This window comes from Patella vulgata, chromosome 8, assembly GCF_932274485.2.
Source record: "Patella vulgata chromosome 8, xgPatVulg1.2, whole genome shotgun sequence".
In the NCBI taxonomy this organism is placed as follows: domain Eukaryota; kingdom Metazoa; phylum Mollusca; class Gastropoda; family Patellidae; genus Patella; species Patella vulgata.
The window spans coordinates 43,235,760-43,258,732 of NC_065886.2; the positions used below are offsets into that span (position 1 = coordinate 43,235,760).

The 22,973-nt window shown below is 34.7% G+C and overlaps 1 protein-coding gene and 3 long non-coding RNA genes across 5 annotated transcripts; 3 read left to right on the forward strand and 1 right to left on the reverse strand.

The window, feature by feature from the left end:
• The first annotated feature begins 221 nt into the window (after positions 1 to 221).
• On the forward strand, positions 222 to 6,505 carry LOC126829782 (uncharacterized). Its single transcript, XM_050559910.2, has 8 exons — positions 222 to 360; positions 1,313 to 1,517; positions 1,836 to 2,015; positions 2,940 to 3,071; positions 3,371 to 3,515; positions 5,345 to 5,507; positions 5,806 to 5,956; positions 6,354 to 6,505. Exons 2-8 carry the CDS (start codon positions 1,325 to 1,327, stop codon positions 6,503 to 6,505), a joined length of 1,116 nt encoding a protein of 371 aa, XP_050415867.2. The 5' UTR covers positions 222 to 360; positions 1,313 to 1,324.
• Positions 6,506 to 6,591: 86 nt separating this feature from the next.
• Positions 6,592 to 14,181, forward strand: LOC130014088 (uncharacterized). The gene is made up of 6 exons (XR_008789061.1): positions 6,592 to 6,607; positions 6,907 to 7,051; positions 8,881 to 9,043; positions 9,342 to 9,492; positions 9,890 to 10,027; positions 11,218 to 14,181. It is a non-coding gene; the product is annotated as an uncharacterized LOC130014088 (long non-coding RNA).
• A 536-nt stretch (positions 14,182 to 14,717) lies between these two features.
• On the reverse strand, positions 14,718 to 16,943 carry LOC126830159 (uncharacterized). 2 transcript variants are annotated; one of them, XR_007683745.2, is made up of 3 exons: positions 16,731 to 16,943; positions 15,698 to 15,782; positions 14,718 to 14,821 (listed from the first exon to the last, which is right to left on the reverse strand). It is a non-coding gene; the product is annotated as an uncharacterized LOC126830159 (long non-coding RNA). The 2 variants fall into 2 exon arrangements; XR_008788941.1 differs by lacking the exon at positions 16,731 to 16,943 and adding an exon at positions 15,949 to 16,078.
• A 1,381-nt stretch (positions 16,944 to 18,324) lies between these two features.
• On the forward strand, positions 18,325 to 19,833 carry LOC126829700 (uncharacterized). Its single transcript, XR_007683500.2, has 2 exons — positions 18,325 to 18,552; positions 19,601 to 19,833. It is a non-coding gene; the product is annotated as an uncharacterized LOC126829700 (long non-coding RNA).
• The last annotated feature ends 3,140 nt before the right edge of the window (positions 19,834 to 22,973 follow it).

A 22,973-nucleotide genomic window follows, 5' to 3' on the forward strand; every position in this document is an offset into this window, starting at 1 on the left:
TCTTTGTCTGTCATGAAGCACCACTCTAGATATCTTAGTTTTTGTAATGTTTTCAACAGTAACGTCCTAACGAATGTGAAGATATAAATGATGATGTAGTACAACATAGATATAGTGTGAACATCATGAACCATGACAAGAGTAGACCTATCTCCATAATGAAATTGAAAATAGTAGTGGTCTGCTTCCTATCAAGGCTCTTCACTGCCAGAGGTACAAATGGCCTACAAAATGTCCGCGTCAAGGGGGCAAAATAAAATGTTTACAATTGAATTATTATTATTCTTGTAAATAGGAGCGGTGTTCTGGTGTGACATTAAATAAATTTGAATTAGCATAACTCTGCGGTGAATCGTAAATGTAAATACTTTATTTACTTCACGTATTTGTATAACTTTAAGTTATTAGAATTTTATTGTTTCTTCATTATATTTCATTATTTTTGTTGACATAAAAAGAGTGAGTTCACTGATTGTCCTATTTTTAGCCGTAACAGTATCTAAAAAAAGACATGACTATGAGCCCCATGATCTCTCCCCACCAATCAAAATGCAAGGTGAAAATAATAATTACTGTTGTTATTTTAGCGACACATTCACAATCAGTTGGGTTGAAGATATTTTCCTTTTTTACTTGACACTTACAGTTACACAGACCAGAGACATTGTCCTTGTTATATGTAGCCTATATTATAGTATAATTCAGTCACTGCCACACATATCAATTTGAGCTTTTAATTCACATGTATTAAATGACATGTCTATGATATTAGTGATTTTAGACATTTATTTCTCATACGATGATACACTTAGATTTTAGTTTGGTTTTATCATGGACCTTAAAAACCTTAAAATAAGGTTAATGGGCTTATACGACAAATAACAGTGTATGCATAGGCCTGCATACAATAAATTAGACATGGCTGATCTATGAAAAATACTGTCTTTCCATGTATAGGGATTTTGCAATAGGCTACTCTGTAGGCCCATGTAAGCATTTTGGAGTATGCTTGTTACAATAATGCAGTATGATTTTGTGGAGTTTAATACCCAAGCACATGATTAGGTTTTAGGTATCTTGTGTACCATGGAGTGGAAAAAAACATTAAGCAAACCTATTTCACACACACACACATTTTGAGTTATAGTATGACTAGTTGATATAGATGGAACTGTCTCGACTGTCAGAAGATAGAAGTTTACAATATGGTGTAAAAGCAAACAAAAATATATAAAACAAACAATATTGTACTCTGATACTTTAGTGATAGTATTTTAATTGCATGTAATGTTTATGTTATTTCTTTCCATAGAGACACACAAATATGGAATTATTACATCTACCTAAGGAATTACAGTTTCATATCATCAGTAGACTGGATGGATTTTCTTTGTTGAATGTTCAGAAAGTTTGTAAACTCTGGCTTGAAATTGTGGAGAGTCTGGAAACAACTGTTCAGATATGGAAACAATGTTGTTTAAATGATATCCCTAGAAATATCTTGGTTCAGCTTACAGGTACGGTATGTTAATATTACCTCATGTCCAATGTGCAGGTATTTATTTCTGAACATATGAGGAGTGACAGTGTCATGACTATATGTGTAGAAATGTGACAGACACTGTTGTGTAACTGATGATTAATTTTAAATATGACATTTCCAAGCAATAAAGTAATCAGGGACTCAAATTGATTATTTAAATAAGATAACAAATTCAAAATATGAATGATAGATAATCCCTCGGGTTGCATGGATTTAATCGTATTTAAAGATAATTCAAATGTTGATCAGTGGCTTTAAGATATACATTATCTTGGGGTTTTTTTATTGTCAGGTATTACAGAATTAATGAATAACAGAGAAATAAAAGAAAGTACCAATTTACACTGGACATTCTGGAAAGAGATATATTTGGATTATGAAAGGATGTCATTGATAAGAGATTATCAACCCAAGACAACCCAGGTTATGTTTACAACACAGTTAAGTGCTTGTACATCATTACGATTAAAAGGTTAGTACTGGGCAATAGATGTGAAATAGATCTAACAAAATACAAAAATCCATAATGGTAGGCATGATATAAGTTATTATCTCCGTTTCACTTGTTTCATCTATTGGAATGAAATTTATCCTAACATAAATGAAACGAAATGAGGTTTAACATCCTACTTTTCCTTTTGCACCAATCGGGAAAATGTTACCTGGACAGTGGTGGTGTTTCCGTCTACTATTTTTCGAATTCCATCTGTTAAGGGTTCTTTTATGTGCAAGCCAAAGTGTACACAAGAACGCTGTTTTTCATGAAAACCAGGCTTTAAAATGCGAACCTATATTGTCCAACTGCAGGTTCAGACCGAACATGTTTTCCAATGAAAACCAGGCTTTAAAATCCTGAGGACCTATATTGTCCAACTCCAGGTTCGGACCGAACACGTTATCCAATGAGTCACTGTGGCTCCAGTCCTGAGAGTTAAATGATATCAGTCTAGCATACGTAGGACTTCAGGTCTTCGGGTTCTACTTTAATTATTTTGAATCCATTAATGTATTTCATGATTAGTCATGATTTGAAGAATTCAAAGGTAACGAGCCACTTCTGTCTTGAGATTTGCAATACCATTGGATAGTGGAATACCTAAATGTCAATATGTGCACTTGAATTTGTATGATAGAGGGGAAATAACTTTGCTTGATTCAACATAGATGTATAAGACTATAAGACTGATTGATCAAAACTAGTAACTGGTTATAGGGCTGTGAATAGCTATCTGTAATTAATTAGATATATTTTAAATTTCATAGTCTCACACCACAATTTAGTCTAGATTACTCAAAAAAAGAAAAATATATACAAGAATAGTTTATCCTGATTAAAGATTCAGGCGTATTATTAAGATCCTTGATAACGAAAGATTTCATTTTACACTTTATTTAGATAATATTCTTGTATCTGGCCATACAGATGGTAGTGTTGTATTGTGGGATACTGATGATCAGGGTCAAGGTTATTTTAAATTTTTAACCAAACATAGAAGTCATGTGACAGCAGTAGATGTTCTCAATACAGGTAAATATGCCACGTCCAAATGACTCAATATTTTGAGCTGAAATTTTCAGACAAGGTAAATACATCATTCCCCTATATATTGGTGTTTAAAATACATAGGTTGAGTGACTTTTATTTCTGAGACTCTATGAAACAGTTTCACACAAGATCCATAAGGAACGATATAGTTGATATTTTGTTGGGTTTTTTTCTTTATTAAATGTTACATTGATTACATTTTAACATGGATTAGGCAAAATGAGATGTTGTTCTGAGATATGTGTAATAATTTTTAAACTTTTTATCTGGTTTTTTTATAGTAGAGAATATGCGAGATATAGATGATTGGGTATTAGGATATAAAGTTATATCAGTATCAAGAGATGTAGGAATTCATGTTAATAATCCATTAACTAATGCAGTTCAACGATTTGTTCATTATAGTGGATCGGTTAATGCTGTCAGGTTTGTAAAAATATTTTATTTGTATAGATTTTATAAGGAGAGACAGCATGTGGACAGATGATTAGAATGTCCCTGGTTTTAATATATGTCATACAGTGTGCTGTGAAGGAAATTTTCCCGGGACAGCTGCATTATAGGGCCTACTCTTATTTCAAATTCCAAGGCAAGGTATCTTTTACGCGCACGTCAATATGTACACGGAACTTCATTTTTCCATCCCATCCAGACAACTATACAACGAGCCTTGCCGGGCCCTCCATCCTGCACCACTGAGAAGGGGGAACCATGCCGGAAAATCCTGTAGGTCAACATAAGGATCAAACAAATTACCTCCAGTTTAACGAGCGAATGTCCTACTTACTGAGCCACTGTGGCTACCCTGCTTGATCATTCCAGCTTTTAAACAAGGTCATACAGATCTCATAGACCCATCGTTAATTGAAACAGATTTAGTGCCTTTATTGTCCCCCGCCTTTCGAAGAAAGCAGGGGACTATTAAAATGGGTTCGTCCGTCTGTCTGTCTGTCTGTCCGTCTGTCTGTCCGTCACACTTTTTGGGACACAATAACTCTCTTCCTAATTGAGCTAGAATGTTCAAACTTGGTGTATGTGTTTATTAGGTCAATGCCTTGATGGAGTTCGAAGATGAGCATTTTCCGCTTAGGGTAAGCAGAGATAAGCAATTTGATTGGTCGATGCTTTGGGACACGATAACTCTCTTCCTAATTGGGCTAGAATGTTCAAACTTGGTGTATGTGTTGATTAGGTCAATGCCTTGTTCTAATTGGGCTAGAATGTTCAAACTTGGTGTAGGTGTTTATTAGGTCAATGCCTTGATGGAGTTCGAAGATGAGCATTTTCTGCTTAGGGTAAGCAGTGATAAGCAATTTGATTGGTTGATGCTTTGGGACACGATAACTTGAGTTCTAATTAAGTGAGAGTGATGAAACTTGGTGTATAGTTTTATTACATCAATACCTTGACTAAGTTCGATAATAAGCATTTTCTGCTTATGGGTAAGCAGAGCGATAAGCAATTTGATTGGGTGAGACTTTGGAACACATTAACTCTCCTTCTAATTGAGCTAGAATGTTCAAACTTGGTGTAGGTGTTTATTAGGTGAATGCCTTGATAGAGTTCGAAGATGAGCATTTTCTGCTAAGGGTAAGCAGAGATAAGCAATTTGATTGGTCGATGCTTTGGGACACGATAACTTTAGTTCTAATTAAGTGAGAGTGGGGACACTTAGTGTATAGGTTTATCTCATCAATACCTTGAGTAAGTTCCATAAATAAGCATTTTCTGCTTATGGGTAAGCAGAGCGATAAGCAATTTGATTGGTCGAGACTTTGGAACACAACTCTCCTTCTAATTGAGGAAGAATGTTCATACTTGGTGTAGGCATTCATTAGGTGAATGTCTTGATGGAGTTCGATGATAAAGCTTGTCTGCTTACGGTCAGCAGAGATAAGCAATCTGATTGGTTGATAACTTTGGTTTTAATTAAGTGAGAGTGATGAAACTCTGAGTATAGATTCGTTATATCATTACCTTGACTAAGTTTGTTAATGAGAATTTTCTGCTTAGGCTAAGGATCGATAACTTTGATTCTATATGATAGAGAGTGATCAAACTTAGTGTATAGGTGATAATTTGTTTGATTGCTTGATACTTTTGAAAAAAAATAAATGTGCGATTAATGAATATGTGTCATCTATTTATTTTGGGATTTCGGCGGGGGACATCAGCCTCACTGTTGGCTTGTTTTTTTTATGAATAAGGTTTCTGAATGCTAACAATACAGTAATGTTAATGTATTTTGTTAACAGTTGTTATGGCGGAAGGTTTGTGGTGGCTGCTGATTCATCAATATTAAATGGTCAACCAATCTGGCAGGTTTCAGAATCGAATTCTGTTGACACTAGAGTTACCTCCACCTTATATGGTCATGAAGAATCATGTATTAGTGCTGTTGCTATGTGGAATGGTGAGGTAAACAGATTTTGCTAAATGAGGGACTGAAAACATTAAATCAATCTTAATTTGATTGAAGTGATGAATTTAACTTACTTTCATTACTTCAAAAATTTGACTAAGTTCAATACTAAGTATATTCTACGACTCAGGTTATCAAAGTGATATCAACGTGATTGGTCTGTGCTTTATAAAAAGGTAGCCTTGTGCAACTAGAAATAGATCACGATTTCTTGTATGTATATATTTTGTCCTTTATGAATCTCAAATTTTCAAAACATTAAAGTTAGATTTTCGGATATTTTTTTCATTGTAGGTACTATCAGGAGATGTTATTGGAAATCTGTTTAAATGGAAAATTCCGTTAGATGGTTCTGATTGTTCCAAACCCATTCATATAGCTAAATTTTCTGTTAGCTATACAAAAGCTATTTATTATGACGGTCATGTTATATTTTGTTTGTTAGGTAAAGTACTTAAGATATTTACATTTGCTGAGATTGTACTAAATGGATCTAAATTTTAGATATTTACTGGGAAAAATGACCGTCCCCCCCCCCACCCCAATACCCATGAGTGCTATCAGGGGGATTTTGTTTGGTCAGCGGCAGTACGTCAAAATCTAAATTTGATTTCCAACTGTAGGGATCTCTAACGTTCTGCCAATTGTATACTTGTGCCATCTTATCAACTGGAACTTTATTTTGACAGACCCTCAATTCTGCACCACTGGCAATGTGAAACCAGACAGGAAAATCTGGAGGAACTTTCTTGGCAAACAGCAGGAGCGAATAAACAATACATCATAAATATTCCATATTCTCAGTAGATTGACATGAAAATAAACTTTTATATATTTGATAGGTGATGGAAGTATATGTTGGCGAGTTGGATCTAGTAAATTTCAAACTTTACCCAATACACAGGAATTAGAAGTTTTCTCAGCTACACCTGTTTGTATGGCTTGTAGAGCAAGACTACTAGCAATAGGACTTAATTCAGGTATTAATGACTAGGTTTTTTTTTTCTAAATGAATTGGGTTATAAATCTTACTTTTCCACATCAAGTGGGCTAATGGAGACTGATATATGCCTTGCAGTAGATGTTCTCAATACAGGTAAATATGCCACGTCCAAATGACTCAATATTTTGAGCTGAAATTTTCAGACAAGGTAAATACATCATTCCCCTATATATTGGTGTTTAAAATACATAGGTTGAGTGACTTTTATTTCTGAGACTCTATGAAACAGTTTCACACAAGATCCATAAGGAACGATATAGTTGATATTTTGTTGGGTTTTTTTCTTTATTAAATGTTACATTGATTACATTTTAACATGGATTAGGCAAAATGAGATGTTGTTCTGAGATATGTGTAATAATTTTTAAACTTTTTATCTGGTTTTTTTATAGTAGAGAATATGCGAGATATAGATGATTGGGTATTAGGATATAAAGTTATATCAGTATCAAGAGATGTAGGAATTCATGTTAATAATCCATTAACTAATGCAGTTCAACGATTTGTTCATTATAGTGGATCGGTTAATGCTGTCAGGTTTGTAAAAATATTTTATTTGTATAGATTTTATAAGGAGAGACAGCATGTGGACAGATGATTAGAATGTCCCTGGTTTTAATATATGTCATACAGTGTGCTGTGAAGGAAATTTTCCCGGGACAGCTGCATTATAGGGCCTACTCTTATTTCAAATTCCAAGGCAAGGTATCTTTTACGCGCACGTCAATATGTACACGGAACTTCATTTTTCCATCCCATCCAGACAACTATACAACGAGCCTTGCCGGGCCCTCCATCCTGCACCACTGAGAAGGGGGAACCATGCCGGAAAATCCTGTAGGTCAACATAAGGATCAAACAAATTACCTCCAGTTTAACGAGCGAATGTCCTACTTACTGAGCCACTGTGGCTACCCTGCTTGATCATTCCAGCTTTTAAACAAGGTCATACAGATCTCATAGACCCATCGTTAATTGAAACAGATTTAGTGCCTTTATTGTCCCCCGCCTTTCGAAGAAAGCAGGGGACTATTAAAATGGGTTCGTCCGTCTGTCTGTCTGTCTGTCCGTCTGTCTGTCCGTCACACTTTTTGGGACACAATAACTCTCTTCCTAATTGAGCTAGAATGTTCAAACTTGGTGTATGTGTTTATTAGGTCAATGCCTTGATGGAGTTCGAAGATGAGCATTTTCCGCTTAGGGTAAGCAGAGATAAGCAATTTGATTGGTCGATGCTTTGGGACACGATAACTCTCTTCCTAATTGGGCTAGAATGTTCAAACTTGGTGTATGTGTTGATTAGGTCAATGCCTTGTTCTAATTGGGCTAGAATGTTCAAACTTGGTGTAGGTGTTTATTAGGTCAATGCCTTGATGGAGTTCGAAGATGAGCATTTTCTGCTTAGGGTAAGCAGTGATAAGCAATTTGATTGGTTGATGCTTTGGGACACGATAACTTGAGTTCTAATTAAGTGAGAGTGATGAAACTTGGTGTATAGTTTTATTACATCAATACCTTGACTAAGTTCGATAATAAGCATTTTCTGCTTATGGGTAAGCAGAGCGATAAGCAATTTGATTGGGTGAGACTTTGGAACACATTAACTCTCCTTCTAATTGAGCTAGAATGTTCAAACTTGGTGTAGGTGTTTATTAGGTGAATGCCTTGATAGAGTTCGAAGATGAGCATTTTCTGCTAAGGGTAAGCAGAGATAAGCAATTTGATTGGTCGATGCTTTGGGACACGATAACTTTAGTTCTAATTAAGTGAGAGTGGGGACACTTAGTGTATAGGTTTATCTCATCAATACCTTGAGTAAGTTCCATAAATAAGCATTTTCTGCTTATGGGTAAGCAGAGCGATAAGCAATTTGATTGGTCGAGACTTTGGAACACAACTCTCCTTCTAATTGAGGAAGAATGTTCATACTTGGTGTAGGCATTCATTAGGTGAATGTCTTGATGGAGTTCGATGATAAAGCTTGTCTGCTTACGGTCAGCAGAGATAAGCAATCTGATTGGTTGATAACTTTGGTTTTAATTAAGTGAGAGTGATGAAACTCTGAGTATAGATTCGTTATATCATTACCTTGACTAAGTTTGTTAATGAGAATTTTCTGCTTAGGCTAAGGATCGATAACTTTGATTCTATATGATAGAGAGTGATCAAACTTAGTGTATAGGTGATAATTTGTTTGATTGCTTGATACTTTTGAAAAAAAATAAATGTGCGATTAATGAATATGTGTCATCTATTTATTTTGGGATTTCGGCGGGGGACATCAGCCTCACTGTTGGCTTGTTTTTTTTATGAATAAGGTTTCTGAATGCTAACAATACAGTAATGTTAATGTATTTTGTTAACAGTTGTTATGGCGGAAGGTTTGTGGTGGCTGCTGATTCATCAATATTAAATGGTCAACCAATCTGGCAGGTTTCAGAATCGAATTCTGTTGACACTAGAGTTACCTCCACCTTATATGGTCATGAAGAATCATGTATTAGTGCTGTTGCTATGTGGAATGGTGAGGTAAACAGATTTTGCTAAATGAGGGACTGAAAACATTAAATCAATCTTAATTTGATTGAAGTGATGAATTTAACTTACTTTCATTACTTCAAAAATTTGACTAAGTTCAATACTAAGTATATTCTACGACTCAGGTTATCAAAGTGATATCAACGTGATTGGTCTGTGCTTTATAAAAAGGTAGCCTTGTGCAACTAGAAATAGATCACGATTTCTTGTATGTATATATTTTGTCCTTTATGAATCTCAAATTTTCAAAACATTAAAGTTAGATTTTCGGATATTTTTTTCATTGTAGGTACTATCAGGAGATGTTATTGGAAATCTGTTTAAATGGAAAATTCCGTTAGATGGTTCTGATTGTTCCAAACCCATTCATATAGCTAAATTTTCTGTTAGCTATACAAAAGCTATTTATTATGACGGTCATGTTATATTTTGTTTGTTAGGTAAAGTACTTAAGATATTTACATTTGCTGAGATTGTACTAAATGGATCTAAATTTTAGATATTTACTGGGAAAAATGACCGTCCCCCCCCCCACCCCAATACCCATGAGTGCTATCAGGGGGATTTTGTTTGGTCAGCGGCAGTACGTCAAAATCTAAATTTGATTTCCAACTGTAGGGATCTCTAACGTTCTGCCAATTGTATACTTGTGCCATCTTATCAACTGGAACTTTATTTTGACAGACCCTCAATTCTGCACCACTGGCAATGTGAAACCAGACAGGAAAATCTGGAGGAACTTTCTTGGCAAACAGCAGGAGCGAATAAACAATACATCATAAATATTCCATATTCTCAGTAGATTGACATGAAAATAAACTTTTATATATTTGATAGGTGATGGAAGTATATGTTGGCGAGTTGGATCTAGTAAATTTCAAACTTTACCCAATACACAGGAATTAGAAGTTTTCTCAGCTACACCTGTTTGTATGGCTTGTAGAGCAAGACTACTAGCAATAGGACTTAATTCAGGTATTAATGACTAGGTTTTTTTTTTCTAAATGAATTGGGTTATAAATCTTACTTTTCCACATCAAGTGGGCTAATGGAGACTGATATATGCCTTGCAGTGTGTTTGGATGGGAATTTTGCATTGACAGGCTACTTTTGTTTCAAATTCCAAATGCCAAGGGGTCTTTCACATTCATTAGTAATTTCTACACGGGACCACAATTTTGAAATTTAACTCAACTTAAAAGTTAGCACAAAAATTGACTGAATACTTACCACTTGAAGATGTACTGAAGATGCCATCTTTTATTTGTGCATGTTCTTCAAGCATTTACAGATTTGAATTTTATATAAGATGTGCATTATTTGACAAAAGGAGAGAATGGGGGATTATTGAACCCCTCATTTTGAGACTAACATGTTATATATCTTTGTCTGTGATCAATGTTAGTCCTTGTTTTCCTTTCATGCTTGTCTGTGACAAAGAGTAGAAAGTTGTCTGTCTAACCTTGTGGGTTTTCTCGTTATTTCCCACTAAAGATACCTGCATGCAGACGAATTATCGGAATCAAAATACTGTATATTGAAATGAAATGAAATGGGGTTTAACGTCCTACTGTTCTGCTCCTAACCTGGGCTAATGAAGACTGGCATACACCATACAGTTTGCCATGAGGGAAATTTTGCCCGGGCAGCGGCGCTACGGCATACTCTTATATCGAATTCCAACTGTCAAGGGATCTTTTACGTGCACGCCAATGTGTACACGGGACCTCGGTTTTTCGCCCCATCCGAACGACTAGACAGCTGTCCTTGTCAGGTCCTCCATCCTGCATCACTGAAAAGGTGAAACCATGCCGGAAAATCGGAATGAACTTTCTCGGCCAATGCAGGGATCGAACACCAGACCTCCAGCATAGCGAGCCAGCGTCTTACCCACCTAGCCATATGACCCCCCTGTATATTAAAATGTCTAAAATGACCAAGGTTGATTTTGGTGGACACTAAGTGAACAGACACATCGGCAGTAAGAAGAAACTGAAGAACATCCTTGTAAAATATAATCATGGGATCAAGCTCAAACTTGCATAGGTGACAATCCTTGTGATCCACACTGTGTATATAGTTTATCAGATAATCATTGTATTATTGGAGAGAGCCAACCATTTTGTAACATGATCTAGTTTAATTTTGCTATATTTATTTTGCAGGTTCAGTGCTGATATATTTTTTTGAGAACCAGAAATCGTGGGATAATTTTAATCCCTCTCAACCAACAAGTTATGTTAAAGCCAGCCAAGACAGTGTTAACTCCATTGATATTGGTGATGATGGTGAGGGACCAGTTATTGTAACTAGCTCAACTAACGAGGGTATTTCAAAGTTTTACTGGAGACCTCCCTAATAGATCTGTGATATAACATTTCATTCATATTTATTTGATGATATATAAAGAAATTCTATAAAGAGCTGTTTTTGAAAAGGGGAAGTGTTACCAGATGCTTTGTAAAAACAGATTGCTTCTACTATATGTGACCAGCTCTGAATAAATGAGAAACATGTCACAGACCACTTATTTGAGATACGTTTTTTTTTTTTTTTTGTTAACCCATGTTGATTTTACAGCATATCAGTCATTAAAAATGACCTAAACTATCAGAAATACATAAAATGTGTTGTTTTTGTTACTCTGGAATCTTGCTTAGTTCCATTAATTATAAATGATTATTCCTACAAATTAATAGATATATTCTATACCAACTTCAAAACTGAATTTTATTTTCTAAGATAAATGTCACATACCAGTTTAAAGTTCTCTGAACATAGAATTTAAATATTGTGATCTGTTGACCAGTGTGTCTTGTTTAGTCAGAGTCGGTCACATATTATTTTAAAATAGTCCAGTCAGTCACATATCATTTTAAAATAGTCCAGCTGTTGCCAACTATTCATATTTCATTCATTATCTAGTATTAACATAGTTATACCCATGCTCAACTCGCATTACAACTCTTTTCATCTTTGGGTAACAAATCAACTTTATGACTGTGATGTCATGGTAGTAACTGTCAGTCATGTAAACAAACAAAGCAATAAGAACATGTTATTGTAGTCTTTGATTCAATGATTTTCTTGACAAATCAATCACATGTTTACAAAGAATGGCTATATTATACCACAAGCACATGGTTTTGTTTATAAACAGTGACTGACAGTTATCCTGATAACATCACATCTGGCGTTTTCAGTTTGCCTTTACACTCGAAATAAATTGTATTTCGTGTTCTGCATTGTGGAAACTATTTCAATAGTAGATAAACAAAAATAAAGAATCTGCAAGGGTTCAAATTTTCCTTAAAAAGAGCTGTTTTTATTGTACTATTTTTTGTCAGAGCATCATATTAAAAGAGCTTCACCAAAGAATCTGCAATGGCTAAACTTTTCCTCGAATCATGCTTATAGCAGTTTGGGAAAGTGCTGTTTTTATTGTACTTTTTTGTCAGAGCATTAATGTACATCATATTAAAAGAGCTTCAACCATCCTCAACCTGAAAACAGATTGTTTCGTTTTCATTTGTCAGAGCAATATATATATATATACCTCATCCTGTGCTTTAAACTTCCAATAGTTAGTATTAATGATTACATTTTATTTTGCTTAAGCTAAAGCCCCAACCTGCTAAAATAAAGGTTAAAGATACATTATTCAAGGGCTAAATGTTATATGAATTATTAATGGGACATTTATGAACATGACAAGATCATAATCAACTATGCCATCAGATGCTCAAGATTTTAACTACTAATTTGAATGAAAATTTTCAATATTCATTTTGCATTATCTATTTTTGAACTATTATAGCAAGAACGACCAGCTCTTTATCTAAATCTTACATAATGTATCTTTACGTTTATTGTTTAGTACCCTAAACAATCAACAGTACTTTTTAAAAACATTATTCAAATCGATCAATTCTTATGGCCATTTTAGGTGTAGATTGGTTTCTATTGATTTCAAACATCTTTGTCCCTATTAGTCAGAATAGTAATGATAATTTTTCTATTGTTTTGGTACAAGCCAGCTCATTCTTCATGAAGGTCTCTTTATAGTATAAGATACACCAATACGAATTGTTGTTCTTTCACAACACCTATTCAAAATTTTGCTTCTTAGATTAAAAAAAATTTAATTTGACAACAAGAAGTACTTGCTGGCTCTTCTCAAAAGCTTTGATTTCCAAACTTTTAAGTTCAAAATTTTTAAACAAAGAATTGAAATTGTGTGGCCTCGACTGTGCTTAAGTATATAATGACAACATCCTTTATATTATAATTTTTTGAATCTGCAATTTTAATTAAAGGCCTGCAGAAGTTCAATAACAATTTTCCCTATTTAAATGTAAGGAAAGTGAGGACTGAAAAGTTTACTTAGATTGTAATCTTGATCATTAAAACCAATAAATTTTTTGTTTCTGTTTATTTAATAATTTTGTAAATTTTTGGGACATGAAGCCTGTAGCTTTATATGCCATGAAATATCATTTATTCTTAAAAGTAAAATGACTTAGATGCAAATTTTGATTGTTATTTATTTTATTACTGTAATCAGTAAATGGAGTTATATTAGAAATTATGTTATAAGAAAGTTGTTCTTTTCTTATTTGTTTAGTTCAGATTAATGTAGGGCTATTCCATTTAAAACTATCGGGATAGGTGGAAATGTCATGTTTCAAAAAGATTTGGTAGTGGAGGGTTACCAGACTAATTGCTCAGTATAGTTTACATGCAATTTTTTTAGAAAAGAAAAGGTCTGTTAGTAGAAAGATGTTAACAAATAGGCTACATATATTTTGTTACAAGGGAAGTCTATAAAATGTAGCATTGCCACACATACATGTAGTTTAAAGTGGAATAGTCCTAAGGCCAAGGGCTTTCAAGAAAAGAAAATTATCTTATTAGTTCATTATTAAAATAGTCATTTATTTATTTTCTTGTTCTTTACTATGAAATTATCAGAAGTTAAAGTTTCTTTAAATTTATAATAGTGAATTATGAATCTTATTTTATGACAGTATATGTTTATAATTGCTTTTCATTTTATTTATACATTTTGATATACATGTAAATCTGTGATTATAAGACAAAATATGGATTAAAATAAACATTATTTTATAGTTTCTTTGTTTTTAACGTTACATACTATAAAAACTAATTCAGTTCCTAGCAAGGAAGTGTGTGTGTGAAATTGTTATATTTTATGTCCGCTTCCACCAAGGTGAAACTGCAGACAAGCTGGCAAGCAATATAACATGCAAAACTTAAAGTTATCATACCCCCCAACCCAAACCAATTTAGATCCTTGCAAAAAATAAAATAACATCAATTTTTATACGCCCACATTTTTATGTGGATGTATATTGTTGTCGTCCCTGTCCGTCCTTCCACAATTTGTTTGTGGACACTCTACAGGCATAATTTTTATCGGATTTTGATGAAACTTGAACCTAGCGTTGCCAAAGGGTTTTCAAATACTTAAAATGTCTCTAAAATGGCTATTTCACTGCATGTGTCAACCATGTACATTCAATAACCAACCACATAGAAATCCCACAGCATTGAAATATTTACCCAATCTGTTTCTTGATGTGATGAATACACAGAGAATGTTTATTTAAGGTCACAGTTCCTTGAAATACATTTTTGACCATACCAGGTCAAGGTCAAAATGAAAGTGGAGGTCGTGGAGGATCAACTACATATCCGAAGGTTATGAAACTTTTGCAGTCTTTACCTGGAGCCATATATCAGATACATCTAAAAAAAAAGTTGGCGAAGAACAGTTGTTGACCAATAAAAATATAATTATTTATTAAACTATGCAAGAGCTAAATCTGCTTATTGCAGGTCTTTCTTTAAGCCTGAAATGTTTTCTAAATTATTAATTAGACATTAATTAACTTATCCAGGCCATAATCAACTCTCGATGGCATCAGATTTCTCCGATATTAAATAGATTAGAACGGTTCACACATATTTTAATTTAATCTAAATGGAGGAGCGAGACTTAGCTTCGAACAACCAGTATGATGGTTGAAATTATTGCACACATCTTGTTAAACCTTCAAAGGCTAATATCTTCGCTCGCAATAGATTAGCCTAATTTGAATGAAATTTTCAAATTACCGGTATTCATTTTACATGATCTATTTTCGAACTATTATAGCAAGAATGGCTAGCTCTTTATCTAAATCTTACATAATGTATCTTTAAAGGCACACTTTGTAAAATTAGGAAATTGGATTCTTTCTAAAAAGAAACATATATACACACAAGTAATAGATAGATATGTTCTTAACAAATATAATAAAACCTTTTTGGCAATTATGTCTAGAGGTCATCAGTCATATGCAAAAAAATATAGACATATAAATATAAATAATTAAATGTTATGATACATTATTCAAGAAAAAAAAATCCTCACCCCTCCTCAAAAAGAAACAAATATATCTAGTTATGAAATTATCAAGAAAACAAAAATATCTACAACAATGAATAACTATATTTATTTTAAAATTGCACATAATGATAAAAAATATCAATGGTAAAAGCATACAGTGTAAAATTAGTAATTCAATGCACATATTTGTAGCCAGAAAATACACTCTGTATTTGACCATTAAAATAATGTACCTTTTCTGGAACAGTTGAAGAATCTGTATTTTTGGAAGAGACCCAGGAGTGAAGAGTAAAAGAATCTTTGTGCTTGTGTCAATACCTGAAAAAACAAAACCCCTGGATTGATACAATATAATCCCTTGACTCTTCAGTTCAGATTATTGTTTGTTTTTTTTAGTTATAATAAAAAAAAGTGCTGCATTGAATAAACACAGTATAAATGTCCTCAAAGTACAGATTGAAAAGCTCACTTGGAATTCACTTACTCCGATCTCTTTTTTATTCTCCTCAGATGACGTTTTAAATAATGGTTGGCTGGGAATATTCATCTTCAACAATAAATTTTCAAATAAATGAGATTCACATTTTCAATTTGTTTTGCCAATGGATGCCTAATAATAATAATATCTTTATCTAAACCAAGTCTGCCTAATTTGAGATATATTTTTCTCAAAATTCAATTTTTAGCCCGTAATATTATATAAAAATAAAAATATTGATATTGACATTATGCAAAAATCATCTAAATACTTCCCACTTGCATAAATAAGTATGCTAAAGTTAGATGAAAAAAAATTTGGCAAGACAAACCCAACGCCTAGCCTTCTTTGCCAATCTGTTTCACAGAGAATTACGAAAGTCTTCTAATATCTCTGTAAAAGATGACTGACAGCAACACATGGCGTCACATCATGCGACGTCAATCATTGGCGTGTGCATTGTTTACACAGACGTTACTGTTTCGGGCAGAATGGTTACATTATTATACGTCCATATTATGCTGTCGCCCCTGTCTCTGTGTGTGTTTGTGGGTCGCCTACAGGGGGCAATTCTTACTGGATTTTCTTCAAACTTTGTACACTTATTCCTTATACCATAAGGGTGATGCCTATTTTTTTTGCCGACCCCCATGTGCAGAGTCACACCTTTTTCTTGTATTTGTTTGTTTCTCGTCTACAGGCCGTATTTTTTAACATATCACCTTGAATAAACACAGTATAAATGTCCTCAAAGTACAGATTGAAAAGCTTACTTGAAATTCACTTACTCCAATCTCTTTTTTACTCTCCTCAGATGACGTTTTAAATAATGGTTGGCTGGGAATATTCATCTTCAACAATAAATTTTCAAATAAATGAGATTCACATTTTCAATTTGTTTTGCCAATGGATGCCTAAGCCAAGTCTGCCTAATTTGAGATATATTTTTCTCAGAATTCTCAGAGTTGTCTTTCCATAACTCCTTCTGAGCTGCAAGTAGGCCTAGTCTAAAAACGACAGTAGAAAACAATAGATTACCAAAACTGGAGCAAAAAAGTAAATTTACACTTCAAAGAGTAGTTTTTATTTTCATGCAAAGAGTTTTCTTTCTTAGGCTTTAGATTTTAGTAGAAAATTCACACTTCATTCAAAGAGTAGTTTTTATTTTCATGCAAAGAGTTTTCTTTCTTAAAGATGGGTTCCCGCGTACAAACTGGGTGATTTAATGGTATATATGGACCAAAAACATATTCAAACTAATTAATTTGTCACAATTATGCTTCAAATCCTTCTCAAACATTGTAATTGCGAAGGAATGCCCTGCTAATAAAATTCGATCAAACCAGGTCATGTTTACGTCACGTCGTGGGAGTCAGAGGAGAATTCATTGCATACATAAGACGATGTTGTCTTTAATCGCTTACTATTTATTACAAATATCGAATCCTAATTAAATTCTCGGATTATCTACTACCCGCGTCTTTTTCCGTCATTTTTATCTCAGAAAGTATTGTGCGTCTAACTCTTCATAAAGTTTATCAACTTGTACATCAAGCGCTCAATGGTCGCTTGTGACCTTTGACATTGCACGCGTGTAGAAGTTCCTAATCGTCGGGCTGTTGATTAGGGGAACCCTTACATTTTTGTCCTGTATACGCTCCATGAGTGTTTTTCGGGGAATCCAGTATTTTTCTAGTAAGATTGTATATCTCTACTTTCCATATATACCAAAATTGCCATACTTTTATTGGAAATAACCACCCGATAAATACTTTTCTGGGAACCCATCTTTTCTTAAGCGGTGGACACACTAGCCGAATGATTCGGCCGAATCAATCGGCGTCGAAATTGCCTAGTGTGTCCACTGTCATTCCTCCGAATTATATTCGCCTGGTGTGTCCGCTTCGCCGAAGCATTCGGCCGAATATAGAATTCCTTAGCCAATCACCACTCATATCGAGAAGTCACGTGATAGATTGAAGACGTAGACGCCGCCATGTTTAATCATGTGACGTGAAAGGTGATGCAACTGACAGGTTGAATCGGGCGAAGCATTCGGCTAGTGTGTTCACCCATTCGGCCGAATAAAATTCGACGCCGATTGATTCGGTCGAATGATTCGGCTAATGTGTCCACTGCTTTAACTTAAGCGGTGGACACACTAGCCGAATGAATATTTTTTCGCCCGAATTATATTCGCCTGAAGTGGTGTGTCCGCTTCGCCGAAGCATTCGGCCGAATGTAGAATTCATTAGCCAATCACCACTCACACTCGCCGAATGTCACCACTCATATAGAGAAGTCACGTGATAGTTTGACGCCATAGACGCCGCCATGTTTAATCATGTGTCTGTGATGTGAAAAGGTGATGCAATCGACTGGTGAATCGGGCGTAGCATTCGGCTAGTGTGTCCACCCTATCGGCCGAATAAAATTCGGCGCCGATTGATTCGGCTAATGTGTCCACTGCTTTAGGCTTTAGATTTTAGTAGAAAATCTTAAAACTCTTGTTTGAAAATGCAGTAGGAATGTATTACAGTAGAGCAGTAGCCTACACGAGGCCTTGTTGCGGCCGGTATGCCTCCCAGAAAAATTAGTATAAAATACCAGGTGTGGCCTACATAGATTTAGAATTATTCCACTACAGATGTATTCCGCTTACCTCTTAACCCATTTGTTTGTAATTTAGTTACGGAGATATCTTTTTATATTGTATCATAGCTTAATTATAATCATAGACAATAATGGTTCAGAACTTTGGAGGGATATTTCTGGGAAAATTCCCAAATGCTCTTATGAAGGGTTGTGATAGGATTTAGTGGAGGACACATAAAAGGAAAGATTTCTCAGGAACTAAATTCCAAATGCGATTAGAGGCAAGACAGAAGACATCATAGTAGACCTACTAGTGTGGAACCAGAATTAACCAATGCCCAAACAACAAAATTTATCATCTAATCTGTTTTATTTTATGATCAGTAGTGGAATACCGCGTTTTATCAGTGAAATAAAAGTGTTATTCCACTGGCTAGCAGTAGTGCATGTTGTTTTTACCTAAAATGATTGTAAAATCATAAAATAAATAGAAAATATAAGTTTTCTTGCTTCTCGATGAAATAAAATATGTTATTCACTCTAAAACGACAAATATCCTCTATTTATTATAAAATAGTGTTAGTGACCAGATGTTGATTTATAATTATTCCACTACTGATGTTTTCCATATTGCCTCAAATCCCATTTGGTAATTGCGTGATAGCTAATTTCATAGAGAAATATGGTTCGGAACGTGTGGGGAGAATTTCCTGAATGCTCTTATGAAGGGTTGCGATGGGATTAAATGAAGAACACAAAAAGTACAATATCACCGGAGCTAAATTCCAAATGGGATTAAAGGCAGGACAAGACATCAGAGTACTGGAACCATTTCTAACCAGTGCTCTAACGACAAATATTTTCATCTGATCTGTTTTAAATTTATATCAGTGTCTTGTAATTTCTCCCATTACCTTCAAAAGAATAAATATGCAACAACCCTTGTCGATTGCACATGTAGCTGCTGTAGACATGTTACATTGCCTGGCAACCTATCTTGAAAAATGCGTATGGAAAGACTAAAATATAAATATGTCTATATTTCTCTTTTTTTATTTTACAGCCTAACATGTCAGATAAAAAACCCAACATCATCTACAGGAGATAAAGAATGTATGTGTGATGTCTGTGGTAAATTGTGGGTTAGTCCTTCAAAACTAGAAACACATATGAGAATCCATACTGGAGACTATCATTATTACAAAAATTGTAGTACGGACAAGAACCCATACTCGAGATAGACCATATAAATGTGATGTTTGTAAATTGTAGTAAATTATATTCAGAAAAAGGTCATCTACAAGATCACATGCAAATCCATACCAGAGATAGACCCTATAAATGTGATATTTGTAGTAAATGATTTACTATTAGCAGTGATCTACAACGTCACATGCGAATCCATACTGGAGATAGTCCCTATAAATGTGATATTTGTAGTAAATCATTCACCCAGACATGTACTCTCCAGAATCGAGAATTCATACTGGAGATAGTCCCTATAAATGTGATATTTGTAGTAAATTATTTTCTGAAAAAGGTCATTTACAGAATCACATGCGAATCCATACTGGAGATAGTCCCTATAAATGTGATGTTTGTAGTAAATTATTTTCTGAAAAAGGTCATTTACAGAATCACATGCGAATCCATACTGGAGATAGTCCCTATAAATGTGATGTTTGTAGTAAATTATTTTCTGAAAAAGGTCATTTATGTGAAGTTTGTGGTAAATCATTTTCTCAAAAAGGTCCTCTACAGAGTCACATCAGAATCCATACTGAAGAAAAACTATTTGAATGTGATGTCTGTAGTAATTAAAATAACAAAACTGGAGTAAGACTACAATATACATGTAATGTTTGTAAAAAAAATATTTGTTGTTGACAGTGCTTTAAGGAAGCATGTCCGAATAGTTCATGATGGAGAGAAAACTTATAATTGTTAAGAATGTAGCAACACATTTTTCAATAAATCAGATTTAGACAGGCATCCTGATACACACTGATGAATGAAGAAAAGAAATAAAAATATTTTTATGTTCTATAGATCTGTACAAGGTTGTTACACAAAATAAAATGGAGGTTATATTGAAAAGACTTTTTGATTAACAACCTAGGGGGAGAGGGTCTATATACACTTTTTCCTTATACCCTAAGGAGGATCCCTATTTTTTTGGTGCATGCTCGACCTCCATGGACAGAGTCATGCCTATTTCTTGTATTTTTAACGTATCATCTTGAAACTTTGCACCCCTATCAATTGGGGTGCATGCCCAACCCCAGGGGCAGAGCCATGCCCATTTTCTTTTTGTGTGTCTGTGTGTTACCTACATGCCATAATTCTTAATCGATCGTCTTGAAAATGTTCATAAATGTTATGACAATTGCCATAAACTGAGTGTTAAATTGTACGATAAACGTGATGACTTTGACTTTCCGATTGTTAACATTCCATTTATTAGTAGTAACATTCCAATATCACCAGCTTATGGAGTGTTTGTGTCTCAGCTAATTCGTTACGCGAGAGCTTGTTCCTTTTATTCTGATTTTTTTAAGTAGATCGAGGCATTTGTCATCTAAGCTTCAACTACAAGGATACTTGCGCACTAAACTTATTAAAACCTTTAAAAAGTTTTGTGGCCGTCATATTGATTTGATTGGTAAATATAACGTGTCTCTCTCGGCTATTATTCTAGATATATTTAATTGACACGTATACTATTACTTTCTCCCTGATAATATCTACTACATCGTTAACACAGTTCATCGCGTGCATTTTGCATACCGATAGTTCATTGGCCAATCACGCTATTTTACCGACGTTTCGCCTAATAGTTTGGATGAAGCTATGGCGGGTGTGGCGCCAGGCAAGGGTAAGCTTACTCTTCCGGACACCTGTTACCACTGTTTGTCGTGTAATTTGTACACGAGGAGCAGTCCATTTGCTGATTACACTATTTTGCTTGAATACACTATTTTGCCTATAACGTTTTTTAGAACTTCGAATTCTGTCTTATGGTTTGGATTGTTCGTACTTGGTTTTATTTTATTTCTACCACTGGGTGGGTTGCTCTGCCGGTGGATATTTTATGTCCCCGAGGTAACCTGAAACCCAGTAGCTTTATAGTTCCATGTTAAGTACAAATAACCAAAATATACGGCTGGGAGGCAGTTTCAGGGTAAAAAACTGCCACGATACCCCCAAGGGCACGGGGAATATCGGTGATATATCCCAAGATACTAGTAATGGTATGGGAGATATTGTAAAGTCCTCGGATGCTTCATTAATCTCAACCCAACAGTGTTCTGTCAAACTATCTGATATTTTGCATTTTTCACCACATCAATCTAACTGTTATATTTCTAAATGTATGTCTAATAATTGTAAAACCTGTCCTATTTTGAATAGCAATACCCATTTTACTAGTTCTTTAATAAAACATATTTTACACGTGGGTTTGAGAAACTAAACTGTAAAACCTCCAATATTATCTACGGTATAGAATGTACACTCTGCGGACTGATTTATGTTGGCGAAACTAAAGGACCTTTACACTTGCGCATTAATGGTCATCGTCACAACATTAATAAGGGTAGTAACCAGATTCTCTATAGACATTTTAACCAACCGGACCACTCTATACTATCAATGAGAGTGTCCATATTAGAGAAAATTTACCACCATACTAACAGCCCTACTTTGAGTACTCCCTTTCGCAGAGACCGAGAGGAATATTGGATACGAACATTAATTACTGCCACCCCTTATGGATGCAATGACAATGTAGCTAGTATTGGGAATTTATCAAGCCCTGCGTGTAGCGTTGTTAATGTCATGGCGTTATTCCCAAAGTTTCGTCGTCGAAAACGCAGTCATGGACATCGTCGCTACACACCACCTAAGCTCAGCACTATATCACTGGACGCCCTTTTGGAAATTATTCAAGAACCATTAGGGCCACACCATATCCGTACTAAATTATATTCTATTCCACTTACTATTTTGAAATTACTTAAATCTGAATGTTTGGATTCAAATTGTACTGATCATGCATCCACTAAATACAGGGTTGTATCCATTGTTCTTGACATTGCCCACCGTCGTTTGGACATTACGACTGAGCCTGATGCGTCACACACCACCAACAGTTCATTTCTAAAACTGAAATTTGCTAATAAAGGCATTGATGCTATCGGGTTAAGCCAAATATTACACCATAAGAAAGTCACAGCACACATCCCTCCTTACTTCAAAACTGTTACTGTTCCTAGGATTTCTTATACTTATACTAAACCCATTGCATCCAAAATATTTAATTACAGAAATGCATTATCTAACATCAATGCAAAAGAATTATATGACGACCCTCTACCCTGTTCTTGCTCTACGTCGTCCTTCCTTTACCCACCAGCTGGACATGTGGTCACTGGTGA